At 29.7% G+C, this 16,035-nt stretch overlaps 1 protein-coding gene across 1 annotated transcript in view; it reads left to right on the forward strand.

Annotated features, from left to right (window-relative positions):
- Window positions 1–16,035, forward strand: part of LOC127277674 (leucine-rich repeat LGI family member 3-like) — a 380,758-nt gene that overhangs the window by 259,392 nt on the left and 105,331 nt on the right. The window contains exon 2 of the mRNA XM_051298972.1: window positions 7,570–7,709. Within this exon, the coding sequence (XP_051154929.1) occupies window positions 7,589–7,709 (121 nt within the window). The 5' untranslated portion in view covers window positions 7,570–7,588. The remainder of the gene's footprint in view (window positions 1–7,569; window positions 7,710–16,035) is intronic.

Raw genomic sequence — 16,035 nt, forward strand, 5'->3', positions numbered from 1 at the left:
CTTCATTTTTTCGGCTGAAGTGCTACAAAAATTATTATTCTTTTTATTTGCATAATATTTAAATATCTTCTTCCGTTTACGGCTCGGACTAACATCAAGTGCAGTTTTCTACGTATTCGGCATTTTTACGTTATCTTATGCAATCTTATGCAGTCTCGGATCGTCGCATGATACAAGCCACAGTAAAAACAAAGTTTATAATCGTTTACATCTTAAACTGAGACCATCCATAGCGCTTATAATTAGTTTGACTCGTTTTGTGAGTCTCACTCCGTTTACATTACGGAATTCGGTATGTTACGTTCACAAAATCTTTTTCAAAATCATTATTTAAAATATCTGGTAATAATGATAGTATAAATTATATTATCTTAGTGTGGTATAATATTGTGTAAAATGCATAATATTGTATAACCTATTGTATGGTATAATTGTTATTGCATTATTATATTAAACCTAAAATTAATACGAAATTAAGAAGTGCAGTATAAACCAATACGGCAATTAAAGTTCATAAGAGGTCAAGACTGTCACCACAGTACGTGACCATTTAAAGTCGTTCGCTTCTACAAAGACTAAGAGTAGAAGACCGACACAGTGTAGCATATTTTTCGCACTCTGTAGACACATGCATATGGCGTCATACGAGGTCATCACGGTCAATCACCTGATCAAATAATCTGAATTGATTAAAGATCAACTAAACTTAGAATTAACGTATATTAATTATTTAATTAATTAGTATTATTGTTATTATTGTTACATCCCAGTAACAAAAATTTTAAAAATATATTAAAATATATTTCATTTATATAGCCATATAATAAGTAGTAAAAATGATAGTAAACAAAGCTTTACTCTCAATCTTTCAAAATTGATAATCTAAAATTATAATTATTTCTAATATTATATTGAAGCATTGACTCATATATATCATTACATGTGTCTATATCTGTATATATGCATAACTCTGCCTGCATGCTATGACTCGACGCGAGCAAACAATGTATATAGGAGAGATTCTTTTTCAATCGCCCCAGCCCAAAAAGTCAATGTTCTGGGATTGGCTTCATACTTTGGTAAATTGTTCTCCTATATGATAGTAATAAATCCCTAAAATATAAACTCATTAAAAAAAATATTTGTAGAAAGTAGAGGGGGTTGAAGTTTTGACGTTAAGGGTAACATTGTCATTTTCAAATCCGTTTAACTATGACAAAAGTTAATGGATTTTAATTTATCTATAATGAATTTTATTGCATTTTTCACGTACTTTTCAAAAATGTATACAAAATTAAAAAAAAAAAATTTTAACCCCTTTTTTTCAAAATCAACCCTTATTTTTCGATTTTCACCCCTTCGGGTATTTTTTTTTTTTTTTTTTATTTTCATTGGAAAGCTGAGGATTTTTCCCATGAGCTATGTAAATATGAAAATGGGACAACAATAATTTTGTGAGTAACAGAATATTAAAGTAGGCGGTGCCAATAAGGGGTGTACCTGGAGATCATCTTTGAGGATTTAGATAGGCACCGCCTAATTTAATATTATGTTTCTCACAAAATTATTGTTGTCCCATTTTCATATTTACATAGCTCATGGGAAAAAACCTCAGCTTTCCAATGAAAATAAAAAAAAACAAAAAAAAATTCCCGAAGGGGTGAAAATCGAAAAATAAGGGTTGATTTTGAAAAAAAGGGGGTCAAAATTTTTTTTTTTTAAATTTTGTATACATTTTTGAAAAGTACGTGAAAAATGCAATAAAATTCACTATAGATAAATTAAAATTCATTAACTTTTGTCATAGTTATACAGATTTGAAAATTACAATGTTACCCTTAACGGCACCTTTATCGGCACCGCCTACTTTAATATTCTGTTACTCACAAAATTATTGTTGTCCCATTTTCATATTTACATAGCTCATGGGAAAAAACCTCAGCTTTCCAATGAAAATAAAAAAAAAAAAAAAATACCCGAAGGGGTGAAAATCGAAAAATAAGGGTTGATTTTGAAAAAAAAGGGGTTAAAAATTTATTTTTTTAATTTCGTATACATTTTTGAAAAGTACGTGAAAAATGCAATAAAATTCATTATGGATAAATTAAAATCCATTAACTTTTGTCATAGTTATACAGATTTGAAAATGACAATGTTACCCTTAACGTTAAAACTTCAACCCCCTCTACTTTCTACAAATATTTTTTTAATGAGTTTATATTTTAGGGATTTATTACTATCATATAGGAGAACAATTTACCAAAGTATGAAGCCAATCCCAGAACATTGACTTTTTGGGCTGGGGCGATTGAAAAAGAATCTCTCGTAGATATAGTGCGTACAGGTATGGATATGTGAGTATAGATGTGGCGCGTAGATGCATCACAGAATGTGACCTCCCGCTACAGAAGGGCTATGCTGAGGAATCGCGTGTGGTTGTTGAACAAGAGCGAAAACTATCTATACTAGTTTTCGCCCTAATTCTTCAAAATTAATTATTTCCTTTTACAATATTATATAAAATTCAATTACCTATTATTATCAAAATAACAAACCTCATATTTTGAATAGTTTAAGATCACAAAACGCTATTATTCAAAAGTATGAATAATGCTCAATATAAAAACTTTCCTAATATGATTTCCACGCAATTCTTTGGCTAATTCTTAGGAATTGTTTTTGCAGCTGCATAAAGTATAAGTCTTATGCGATGATATACTTCTCACTTGTATCAAATCGCATAGGTTAACCTTTGACTTGAATATCGAAAGCCTGGTAGGCTATTCATAGAAATTAAACCTATGCCATTTGACACTACTACGCACATTACTCAGTAGCAGCGAGTGGACTTATGACTCATGTAAGCGTTAGCGAGGCGCAAGCACAGTATTCTAGCGTCGCAATATTGTGAGATGCTTATAGACAATGTAATAGCGATACTTGTGCTATGCGATACAGGATGCAGGTGTTCATCTAAGCTCTGAGAATTGTTACAGTTCTATGAAAATCTAAGAGTCAAGCTTAGAGATGGGGTGATCTTTGAACTTATTTACTCCCACTGAGGGCAAATTTCTAGTATAAAAACCCATGTAAATCCACTGTCAGTCGTCATTTGCTCCGGAATCATTTCATAGTTCGTTTCATAACGTGAAATTACCATCGTGAGTTTGACCCTGCGGTTACTTTAAAATTATTACGACTGTAACTCTTGCATCTCAAACAGTATATGTTTACTCGTTGTTCGGTAAGTAGAGCAAGTAATCATCATCGACAGATTTGTAAGCTTGTCATTTATTAAATTTTATTGTTAATCGTCGTATTAGTGTATTCTCAATTTAACGATTTGGCAAACGTGACGTGTGTGCATTTCGGAGTTTACGAACTAAAAAAAACTGTGAGGAAGTCTCAACCGTTCCTTTTCAGGAGTTGTAAAAACTCACAGCGTCAAGGACAAGTGCCAACTTGTCAATTTATATTTGTTTCTGCCCTCTGAACAGAGGTAATTGTAAGTACTATATTTTAAAATTCACAATTCTTGTAACAACATCTTTTAACATAAAACATTATTGTAACATTTTGATTTAATTCATTTATATTAATAAATTATACTTCATTTATATCAATAAAATTCTTCACTGAGTTTCTCATATACCTAAATTCATATTTAAATTAACAACTATAAGTGTCAAGGCAATTATTTTATAGTAAAATAAATTAAAAGACGTCCCCCGTAGGATCGATAAAAACAAACGTTCTCATATAAAAATAAATGGTCAAGCTTTACCAACTTGACTTAATCAGCCTACCATTCCTCCAAAAGTTTAAAATTGATTTTATTAATTAAAATTAAATTCAACCTCGCCTTTCGCTCGGGATGTAACATTATATTCCATTATACAAACTTATTGTATGTTTGTATGATTGAATGTTATTTGATTTTATTATTAATTTCACAAAAATGGGACCTTTTACATGATTTACATGTTTATTTATTATTAATACTAATTAATACTTTTATTAATATCTTAATTAACTGAAAATAACTAGCATATATATAAGTCATGTAATAAGATCATTTTTCCAAGACTTGTCTGGAGGAGAAGAACCAGTGTATTTCCCCACTTTTTACCAAGAAACAACAATGACTCCTCCCCATCAGATGAATTCTTATTGGTCATTATAAAGCAATTTAATTCAGATTGGGTAACAGTGACGATATATATTATTTAATATGTTGATTGGCTATTTAAAATCATCACAACGTCACCTTTGCCCCGTCACCCCTATACGAAAGGGTATAAAAGCCTGGAAATTCTCCTCCAGAACCGATACATTTTTCTGCGACAGTTTACTTCAGAAAGTTGTCTGTATTTCGGTTTTCTGTACTTTAATATTTATCCCATCAGTAATAGATTCGTTTATTTATTCCGAAAGCGGATTCGGGCCTAATTGAAATATTTGCTAACGACTTCCGAAGTATAAAATACCTTTTGACTACGCTTACCTTCAAAATTAAATATAAACGTAACAGGTATTAAAAAATCGACTGCAATGAAGACTTTGTTTTCAGTGTGACAGGGTGTCATAAATTATGTAGAGGGAGTAACCGGGCAACGCCCAAATCTATTTTGCATCATAACCAATGGGGAGTTTTCAAAGGTACAGCGAAATAGTGGCAAAGTGACATTAAATTCATTAAAGTTGGGTAAAAAAAGAGAAGAGCGATTGTTTGATTGCTTAATTTTAAAAAAGAGAAAGTTGGTTGTACTCCAATACCGAGAGGAAACCAACTCGATTCTGTGTATGTAGTAGTTCCGAGAGAAAACCAGCTCCGTATTGTGTGTAATTTACTGATATTGAGAGGAAACCAACTGAATATAGTATGTGTAGATAGGTATCGAGAGGATATCAACTCAATACCGTGTGTGTAGTAGTTCCTAGAGGAAACCATCTCGGTATTGTGTGTAATTTACTGATATTGAGAGGAAACCAACTCAATATAGTATGTGTAGATAGGTATCGAGAGGAAACCAACTCGATACCGTGTGTGTGTAGTAGTTCCGAAAGGAAACCAGCTCGACTTTTGGATGGTTGAGAGGAAAGCCAGCTCAACAATGAGTTCAAAAAAGCTCTAGTATTGAGAGGAAACCAACTCGATACGTAGAGTGTTTTGCGTTAGAGAGTGCCTGAAAGTGTAAAACGTTAGAGTCGGGGGGGGGGGGGGTAGCATTGATTGAAACGAGTCAAAGTATAAGTGATCGTTTATTTCTAAAGTACAGTGTGTCGAAAATGTTTAAGTCCCACAAGGGCGAAAATTTCTAAGTATCAATATCGAAGAAATATTCTAAGTCGGAGTTTCGGAAAAATTTCTAATTTCGATGACTCGAAATGTTTCTAAGTCCAACAACTCAGAATTTTTCTAAGTATTGAGTAGTGTTAGCGGTAGGTCAGGCTAGGCAGGGGAGGAAAGCCAATCCCAAGTGAGCTCAAAGGAGAACTGACGTTTTGGGCCAGTGCAACAGATTTTATAATTAGTGCCTTTTCACATTTACATATTTACTATAAGTTAACAATATAATATTATCCATATTAAACACACATATATATATATATATATATATATATATATATGTAACATTATAAATTATAAATCACTACCCAGATAGCACAACAATTTGCAGCAATTCTTCAGTAAGTTTACAATGCCAAATTTGTTAGTTTGCAATGTAAATTTGCTGCAAAACTGTGGCAAATAGCTATATGTCCACGCTTTGCGAAGTATGCATCGCAAGTTTGCAGAAAAATGTCTCTATGTCACTTGGGGCTGCGCAATAGATTTTAGTCGCCTTTCCTTTAGAAAAGGTTTGCAGTAACAAAATATCATCATATTTACAACAATGACATTTTTTAATTTTTGTCAAAAAATGTCCGCAAGTTTTCTTAAAATTTGTCATAAAATTTTTCTGCAATTTTTCTGAGAAATTTTTTTGCAAACTTGCAATGCGAACTTCGCAAAGCAAGGACATACAGCTATTTGCCACAGTTTTGCAGCAAATTTACATTGTAAACTTATAATTTGGCATTGCAAATTTGCTGCAAAAAGTTGTGCTATCTGGGTAAAACAATAATATTTATTATTAACAATTACAAATTATAATTATTGTAATAACAATTATAATTAATAATTAGTTAATAATAATTTGTTATGATACAATAGTTATTTATAATAAATTATGCTATAAATGATCTACAAGATATAAAAAACACATCTAACTTCGAACATAACCTTTTATTTAAATAAATAATTGAAAATTCGGCTCGGAAAAGTATCCGGCGAACAGAAGGTAAAAATTCTTCATGAATTCTCGTTACCTCCATCAGTGACATGTATCACATTAACGAAAAGACAGGCAGGCGTCAGGAAAAAAGCCCTTTAGAAAATTACATATTTTTTTGGAAAAAATGAGTTTTCGAACTAAAATATTTTCAAAAAAATAGAAAGGGTCGTAAGTTGAAAAAAATGAATTTTTAGTTTAATTTTTCAAAAAGGAGTCAAATTTTGATTTTTTCAAAAACTTTTATTATCGTCAAAAAGTAGGTTAAAAACCTAAAAAACATTGGAATAAAATTTTTTGTACATACAAAAGGAAAAAAGTTACAGATGATCGAAAAAGTGGATGTACATAAAAAATGCAGCCTCCTCCACATCCGACAGTTTTTTAATAAACTTAAAAATATTCCAGGTCTTACTCTTACACTTTTTGCAGTTGTGTTTGAATTAACACTTTATCATCAAAGGGCGTCGATTTGTTTAACCAAATCTTATTGTTAATTTTTGACAATCACTTTCTACTGGTTTTTTCTGTCTAATAAAAATAGGTAATTTAATTTTTTTAAAGTAATTATTAGAACTTTATAGTTTGAGCACTCCTGAAAAGAAATGTCGTTTTTCGATTAAAAAATTTTAAGATTCAACGAAATTATTGCACTTTTACGAAAAAGCAGTTTTTCGCCATATAAAATACATACAAAACTTCAAGGGCCTGGCGGCACCATTAAATGTTTACCGATTTTAAAATAAAAAAATACTTTTTTTTGGTCACCCTAGAGCACGTAGCACTCAGCGATATGAAGCATTGCGCTGTATAGCACAATTTGTCTCTATTCTAGGTAGCAATTTGACTGAATGTCAGTGGCAATTTGTTTTGCTTCATATAGCACTATATACATATAGAGCAGCGCTACTTAGCACCGGCGCTTAACGGAATCCCAATGCAGAAGAAGACAAATATATTTCAAAATTTACCCATAGATATAATTAAAAGCGTTAAAGTTTTACACATGAAGTTATTCAACAAATCTCGTTTTTAAGAAAAATTATTTCTCAGGTAAATGGTTAAAATTTGTTGTATCTATGTTCATTTTTCTACAGACACATTATGGCTTTACTGACAATGAGCGTTATGTACTTTTTAAAAATAATGTTATATGGAGGAGAAAAATTACATTAAGTCTTAATCATATTCTGACAGATTTAAACCTGCATATTTGAAATTCGCTTTGTTTCAGAATAAAAGTACTACCCACAATGGTATTTGACAACTTAAATTCTCTAGAAACTCTCAGCTTACAGAACAACAAACTAACCCGCGTGCCCGAAGATATTACAGAGAATATTTTAGATACATTGCGAGCAATAGATATAACAGGTGTGTATATTTTATATATTATATAACATATGGGCGATTCCACGTGAAATTTACCTATGACATTTTAAATTAGGTAAATATATTTTTTCCGTTCATTATAGAAAAAAGATTAACGGATTTTTAAATACTTTTATAAGTGTTTAAATTTTTGAGTAATTAAATTTTTCAAAATCTAGTTTTACGACTTTTTTTTAATAGAAATAATTTGAATGACATCTAACTCTAAAAGTATTGAATTTTAGAATTATTGCAATGATAAAAAACGTTTCTTTTTTTCATCGACTATTAGAGAATAGGACATTCACCCAATTTTTTTTTGAACATACAAAATTAAAATATTATATTGAACATAAAAAAACAGTTTTAATTACTAATATAAATTAATTAAATTTATTTAAACTAGATGTTTGTTTTGTTCGTTATTATATTTTATTTTTTATTAATTTAATTCAGAATTTTCTTAACTTAGAATTTAACTTTACATAGAAACATTTTCTAGTAGTTTCGTCATCATGACACCTGGTCTAGCAGCACTAAGTGTCATTTTAAAGTTTGCAAAAGGAAGTTTCTGGTCAAACAAGAAGAAGTTTCTCTTAAAAATTTTTTATTACATTTGCCTGATACTATTTTGATCTGTATCGTTATCACGACAGAGAGTTTTGCAGCCCTAGGTGTTATTTTGACGTCTGCTGCTGAAAGTTTCCGGACAAACGTAATTATTACTTTTGTCTGAAATTTTTCAAGCATTTTCGTCATTCTGGCACATAGTCTTGCAGCACTAGATGTCACTTTAACGTCTGCTTCAAGAAGTTTACGGACAAACGTAATTATTACTTTTGTCCGAAACTTTGAAACATATTCGTCATTCTGACACATAGTCTTGCAGGACTAGGTGTCACTTTAACGTCTGCTATAAGAAGTTTCTCGTCAAAAATTATTATTATCTAACAATTTAAAAACATTTTATAATTGTATTTTTTAACGATTTATCACAATTTTTGGATATAATTAATATTGCGGTGATTATAAATTTTATTGAATCTTAGTTATCTAGGCCGATTAAGATTCGTCGTTATTTACGGTGTTCCGTATTGTACTTTCAGTATAAGTTGAAACCAATTCGTATACTTAATTTCGAAAATCAGACTGTATCAAAAGAATTTTACAGATAGAATATTTTTAATGTATAAAATTATTCTCTATTTTTTAACAATTGTAGAAATTATATATGTATTTAAAAATTATTGAGCAGCTGAATAAGCCACAGAAAGTGAGTTCGACCAGTGCGCATCATTTAGGTAAAAATTTAAAAATGTTAAACTGTATGGTTTTCTCAAATTTTGTGTTAATATTTTCCCAATGGTGAATATTTTCATACTGGTAATAATATTTAAAATTTTCAATAAAGTATTTTAAATTTATTTAGGAAATATCATGTACGCTGTGGGTAGTTATCGGATTTTATCGGACTGTATTACACATTTGTTGACATCACGTCTTGTCATTGTTTTTTGAATAAACCTACTATTTGTAGACCACGCGTAGAAATACTGAGGATGTTCCGTGTTTTTCAAATTTTTCACAGCCACCTTCGACAAAACAGTTATTTTAAAATTAAGTATACGAGTTAGCGTAATTTATATAAAAGAGAAACATTGCGGAACACAGTGAAATGTGACATTTTCATCATCATTAGCACGAGAAAATAATAAATATTTTAGAAACAATTCTTTTTGTTTTCAATAGGGTATTTCATAATTGACAGTCTTAGTCTACACAACTTGTGATTCTGATATCATAATCAAAAGTAAAACAAAAATTAAATTCTACTTTCATTTCGTTTACAAAACTGAATGAAAATTAAGTTTTGCTTTCGTTTTCTTATGTAAATAATAAAAATTATTAACTTCAGTTGTTCTACCAACTGAAAATTTTAATGTAATTGTCATTTTGTTTAGTTTTTAAATATCGAAAGGAGAAAAAAATTCAGTTTAGTAAATGCCTTTGTATGACAGTGAAATTCTTATCTTTAGTGTGTACTTGTTATTGTAAGACTTTAAAGTGCTTTCCATTTCCATCACAGAAAAAAGAAGTTAACAATTGATAAGTAATCATCTTGCTATTTTTTAGTTTATGGTGAGTGAACAAAGCAGATTGAACGTTTCATTTCTATCCTAAAAAAAGAAATTTCATTAGTTTTCATAGACAAGCATAAAAAATTTACATTGAATAAAGATATAGAATATAGATATGTTCTATCTATGTTAGTTTTTTAATTAAAAGTTTTTTTTAGTCACAATCAACAATTCGATGAAAAAGGGTAAAAAATACGTTTAATGAATATTCCAAATGAAAAATATTTACCAAGGTTTTCAAAGTCAGTAAGGGATCCAATTTGAGAATGGATTAGTTTGCATGGTTCATAATGACGAGGGTAATAGTGATATGATGAAACGGACATATGATAAGAAGCTTTACGAATACTACATTTCTGGAGTAATGAGAGAACTTCATGCTTGAAGGCGAAAAACAGTTACCATTAATTTCAATATCTGATGAAATGGTCTAATAAATTGTGTTTAAAAATTTGTTATGTCATGTAGCAACCTATGTCTGGACATAGCTATGTCCGTTGCACAGAGCATACAATAACGCAAATTTATAAAATAAGAAACAAATTATTAGTTGACGGTAGTGACATCTTCAGTTTGTTTTGCATCAATGGCTTAAACATCAAATGAAGCAGAATACTTTCTCTTCTTCAAGGAATATGATTGGTTTGCACTTTGAAGGATCGGAATCATGCAACTGATAAAGAAAATTTTTAATTATGCGCGAAGCTTTCTACATTAATTAAAACAAATGAAGTATTTATGAATTTAATTTAATTCTAATATAAAACTTCATGGGACAGAATTTAATGTACAGAATTACTTTAAAATCAGAGTTCGCAAATTTACTACAATGTCAATGAATTAGTAATTCTTATAAATTAATAAAAATAAAGCATGAAATGCCTTTTACTATTTTACTTAGAAAATTTGAATAGTATTAGCGCGAATATTTTTCGTTTGTGTAAGTTGAACTGCAAATAAAAATGTTCTTCAGGTACTTTAGCGTCGGTTTTTGATATTGCTTCTTTAAAGGATTCTTGATGATTGAAGGCCAAAAATAATTTTCGTTAATTTCAATGTCAAATGAAATGGTCTAATAATTTGTTTTAAAATCGGCTACCATTTCATGTAGCAACCTGTGTCTGGACATATATATGTCCGTTGCACAGAGCATACAAAAATGCAAATTTTTAAATAAAACAAATTATTAATTTATTAGTGGCATCTTCAGTTGGTTTTTCATGATTGGTTTAGGCATAGAAAAAAACAGAAAACTTTTTCTCTTTGTAGGATGAGGATTTCTTTTTCCTATTGTAGGTTTAAAATAATGGAACTAAATGAAAAAAATAGAAGACAAAAGTATAAATTAATTTTATTATTAATGTGACTAAATCAATCCTATATTTTATATTTAGCTTCCTATTAAAAATATTTACCTTAAGATTTAGAGATATTTGATGTTAACCATTCTCGTTTTTGTAGATTGAACAGTAAATATAAACAATGTTCTAATACTTTTGAGTCGATTTTCTTTAATGTTTTTCATTTCAAGAATACTTTATGCTTGAAGATGAACAATTTTTTTATTAATTTAAGCTTCAGTCACATATTAAATGTCTTGTAATTAATGTTTGTAGACTTGCTACATGTTGATGTAGCATTCTATGTTTCACCAAATATGTGGCCGTTGCACAGAGCGTACAGAAACTCAAATCTTTAGATAAAACAAATTATCAAATAATCGGATGAGAATTGATTTGCAGTCTGTAAGACGAACCTATATTATGTATTTGTTGTCTGTTCGTGTAATATGTATTATCAATTAGTTAGTCTGTCAGTCAATTATTTAGTTATATTCACGCAGCTTTTAATAATTTAAAAAGTGCCCCCTTTAGTCGCCTTTTACGACATGCGGTAGGTTACAGACGCCCTATTCTAGTGCCGGGAGCGTCACGGTCACTAATTTTAATTTAGATGATACTATTAAAATTAAGTGAATGGACAGAATTGTGTATAAAGACTATATGACCAAAAAAAGGCATAATGTTGTCAGCCATTAGTAATACAATAGTGTTAAAATTAAAAAAATATATTCTTTAATTTATCATACATTTGTAATATATATATTCTCACGTGAAACGCAATAAGAATAATATGAAAATATTTAACGCTCAAGAAAATCTAACCTTAATCACATTAAAAAAGTAAAGTTCTTTTTTTAATGCATTTAAGAAAAAGTTTAATTTTAAGAAATACATATGGCATTTAAAGATTAAAATTATTAAATAATTCTTAAAAATTAATAAAATAAAAAAATTACCAATAAAAAGAACGAAAATTATGATGAAGACGACGAAGACGATCTTGACCACTTTCCTGAAGATGACTCTAATTCTTCATGGTAAAAGAAAAATATTATTATTGTTTACGAGGTATTAAGATTGAGGCGCATGAAAGAACCCCGGACCATTTACATGAAAATTTGGGGTCTGGTGAAATTTTCTGCAACTTTGTAATTCTGTTTTTTCTGACCTTCTGAACAAAAAATGTAAATTACAAAATTCAAAAAAATGGACCGATTTTTTAAAAATTGAGGTTTAAGTTCAAAAAATAGTGTTAAAAGTGAAAAAAATTCAAAAATGAGTAAAACCAAAAAGAACTGAATAAACTTTCTTAAAACTCGTTACTCAGGGGTTTTCAGGGTCACTTATTTCGAATTCGATGTCAATTTTTGAAAATCCAAAATGGCGGATCCAAAATGTCCGACCACTTTTTTTTAAATGCACTGAATTCACTTGAATCACGTTACTCGGGGGTTCTCGGGGTCGCTGATTGTTACGAACGAGAAAAATTAATTATTTAATTTTTATAATTTTAAACAATTACTTAAATTTTTTTTCGCCGGAGGAACCAAGTTGCCATTAAAAGTCAAAATGAACATTTAACTTAATAATGTTTATTTTTATGTGGGTTCGATTAATTAATTCGCCGATAGAAGACGAAACTGACAATTTAATCTCTAGATCGTAAATAATGTTTCTTAGCTTTGAGATAAAAATCCACACTATTTTTGACAGCACAAATAAAAGGTCTATTGATTGAATAGAACAATTGGAATTTTAGTTTTAAAAATTTATTAAAAATCAAAGTAAAAAATGCAAAAATTACACATTATATGCTTTCTTTTGTAAAGAGTAATGTTTTTGGAACGATACAAGTTTTCTTACTTACAGCTAGATTTCTCTTACACACTACCGTCGAGAGATCTGTTGAGAAGGGAGAATTCTTGAGATCTCGTCACACAATCAACGGGCAAAACGAAAGAAAGGTGTTATGCGTATTTCCGCGTCTCGAAACGCGGTACCGGTACCCTATCAGACACAAGCGGCGCAAGTACAATCCGTATGGACTGGCCGGTTTTAAGAACAAAAAATTATTTAATAAATTATGAAATAATTTATTAAATAATTTCTCACTGTACTGATCAACCGATTGGGACTCAGACGGTTCACGGTTCGATTTAATTTTTTACGTCCGCCCAAAGAAAATAGAATTTAAATTGGAGCCAGCTCGCAGACTGGCCTTATTCTTAAAATTAAAAATTCGCTCAACGAATATCTATCGTGATTCAACAATTTTAATTTTAGAAATTTAAGCACTGCTGTTAATTTACCTGGCTCAACGAAAATCTATCGTGATTCAGCAGGTATATTATTGAGCTTTCTCCATGGTTTAAACTCTAAGTTCACTTATTAGAGAAATAATGCAAAAATCAGTAACACGTACTAAGTGATTGACTGAAGACGAATAGGCAATGAGGCCCTATGAGCTTCTGCTTATAAAGAGCATCGCGAGATGCACTTAGTGGGATTAGTGAATCAGGGGTAGAAGGTTTCTAGGGGTTTCAGGGGTATCGATAAGAAAGCTTAGATCATCGTCCATCAATATTCTCAGAACCCATGATTCTTGTTATTCTTTTCTCTGATGACACTATTGGAACTGCACATCTCCATATGTGTAAGTGTATATGTGTGTTTTTAATAAAGTATAACTTGCAACCTTTGTTGAATTCCAGAGCGGTCATAGTTCTGCACAGATTATCATTTTCATATTAAAAATGAAATTATTTTCCCCTTTTTATATGCATATACATTTTACACACGTACATTCACGTTAGTATAAATGCATATATGCACGATATACATGTCTCAAAATTTTTTTTTAATTATGTGCATTTGTTTTTTTACAAAAATTGACCCACTTAAAAAAAATCTTAATTATTGCGAGTTTATATGTGCTTGGAAAATGTGGCATGTTCCAATTTAAGCTATCAACGATTATTGTATTTTTATTTCCTTTTTTTTGAGTTTGAAGGTATTATAAGGAAAAGAATAAGGGAAGGAAAGCAGTGTATGCATCGCGCGATACTCCTCGAGCGCCTCACACATATGCATTACGAAGGCTATAGGGAGTCCGTGTCTGTGTGTACCGCATCCACGCTGCGAAACTCTTTGCACCTGAACGCGTGAGAAAGAGAGAGAAAGATAGATATAGTTGACATATGCGATTCTCCTCCCTTCTTATAAAATAATACATTTTCCTAAATATAATAATTGCAATATAATAATCACATTATTGTTGGTTATTATAATATGCGTAGAAATATGTAACCAAACAATGTATACACATATCCGTCCATATCACTTTGGCATACTACTATTTTTTTTATTTCTCTGGCAAAAATTAATATTTTTAAACGTTCTTAGGCTCCTTGAAATCGTATTTTGTTATGCAATTCAAATTATATAAAACAATTCATGTACACATTCTTCCCTAGCGTATGCAAACCGTGAAAGTTGGCTCATAAAATGTCAAAAAATTTAAATTTAATTCAACAATAAAATATAATGTTTAAAAATCAAGTAAATATATCATTCTAAACTTCTCTGATTTATGTAAGTAAATTTAAGATTTATACATTTTACTGATCATTTTTTGTCATATAAATATTAATCACAAATTTTTTGACATTTTATGAGCCAACTTTCAAGGTTTGCATACGCTAGCGAAGAATGTGTACATGAATTGTTTTATATAATTTGAATTGCATAACAAAATACGATTTCAATGAGCCTAAGAACGTTTAAAAATATTAATTTTTGCTAGAGAAATAAAAAAAATAGTAAAAACATTGAAAATTGGGTTTTTCTTACATACCCTATTGAAAAACGCGACATAGAAAAATATGTAGGAAAATATGTCGGAAACGATGTCAGAAACCATATTACAAACGACATAAAAAACGAGATCGTAACTTACATAGGATCTTATATCGTCGCTACAATCAGAATTTGGGATAGAATGCAATGTCGTTTCGGACACAGTTTTCGATATCGTTTTTTATGTCGTTTTCATTTTTATTTTCTTTTATAATTCTTTTTTTATTATTTAATCATTTAGATTGTTATTTTTAATAATCTCTAAATTTTACGTAAAATAAAGTATTATTTCAATCGAAAAATATATTTAATGATTTAATAATATTGTAATCTAATATTTTTAGGTATTAAGTTATTTTGTATGTTAATTTTTTAAATAAAAGTGAAGAACAAATATAATTTTTACCTATTGTTTATTCAAACAAAATAATTATTATAAATTGTTATAATTAAACTATAATATCTAAATATTATTATCGGCTTAAATGTAAGAAAGTGTGTGATTATTTCGCATCTTTTTCTCTTAAATTTTAATGTGATATCAAATTAGGTACCGCACACAAATACTCCTCGGAATTATTTAATGCCATGTGTACACAAATTTTGCGAATTTCATTAGTTTTTACTGCCTCTTGTTCGTCGTCAATGCTCACAATTTTTTTTACCATTTTACAATTGTCTTCAAATAAATTAACGGTATGGACAATTTTAACAATCGTATACTCACATTTTGTAATTGGATCGATTATAAAATTAAAAAGTTGAACGTATGTACCATTTTTTAAGTGTGCAAAAGAGTTATCTGATCGTTCGTTCTGTTTCATTGCTGACATGTATAAGCAACTATTTGCTACAATTTTTTTATATGACATTGATTTTTCGGATAGACAAAGTTTTTCTAACCAAACTTTTTCTACTGCAGACGATTGTCCAAAATATCTTATATTCAAAGTTTGAAATGACTTTTTTACAAATTTTTTTCCTATGTGGTCA

Source organism: Leptopilina boulardi, unplaced genomic scaffold, assembly GCF_019393585.1.
Source record: "Leptopilina boulardi isolate dan_hultmark-lab unplaced genomic scaffold, ZJU_Lbou_2.1 LbouV2_173, whole genome shotgun sequence".
NCBI classification, from domain to species: domain Eukaryota; kingdom Metazoa; phylum Arthropoda; class Insecta; order Hymenoptera; family Figitidae; genus Leptopilina; species Leptopilina boulardi.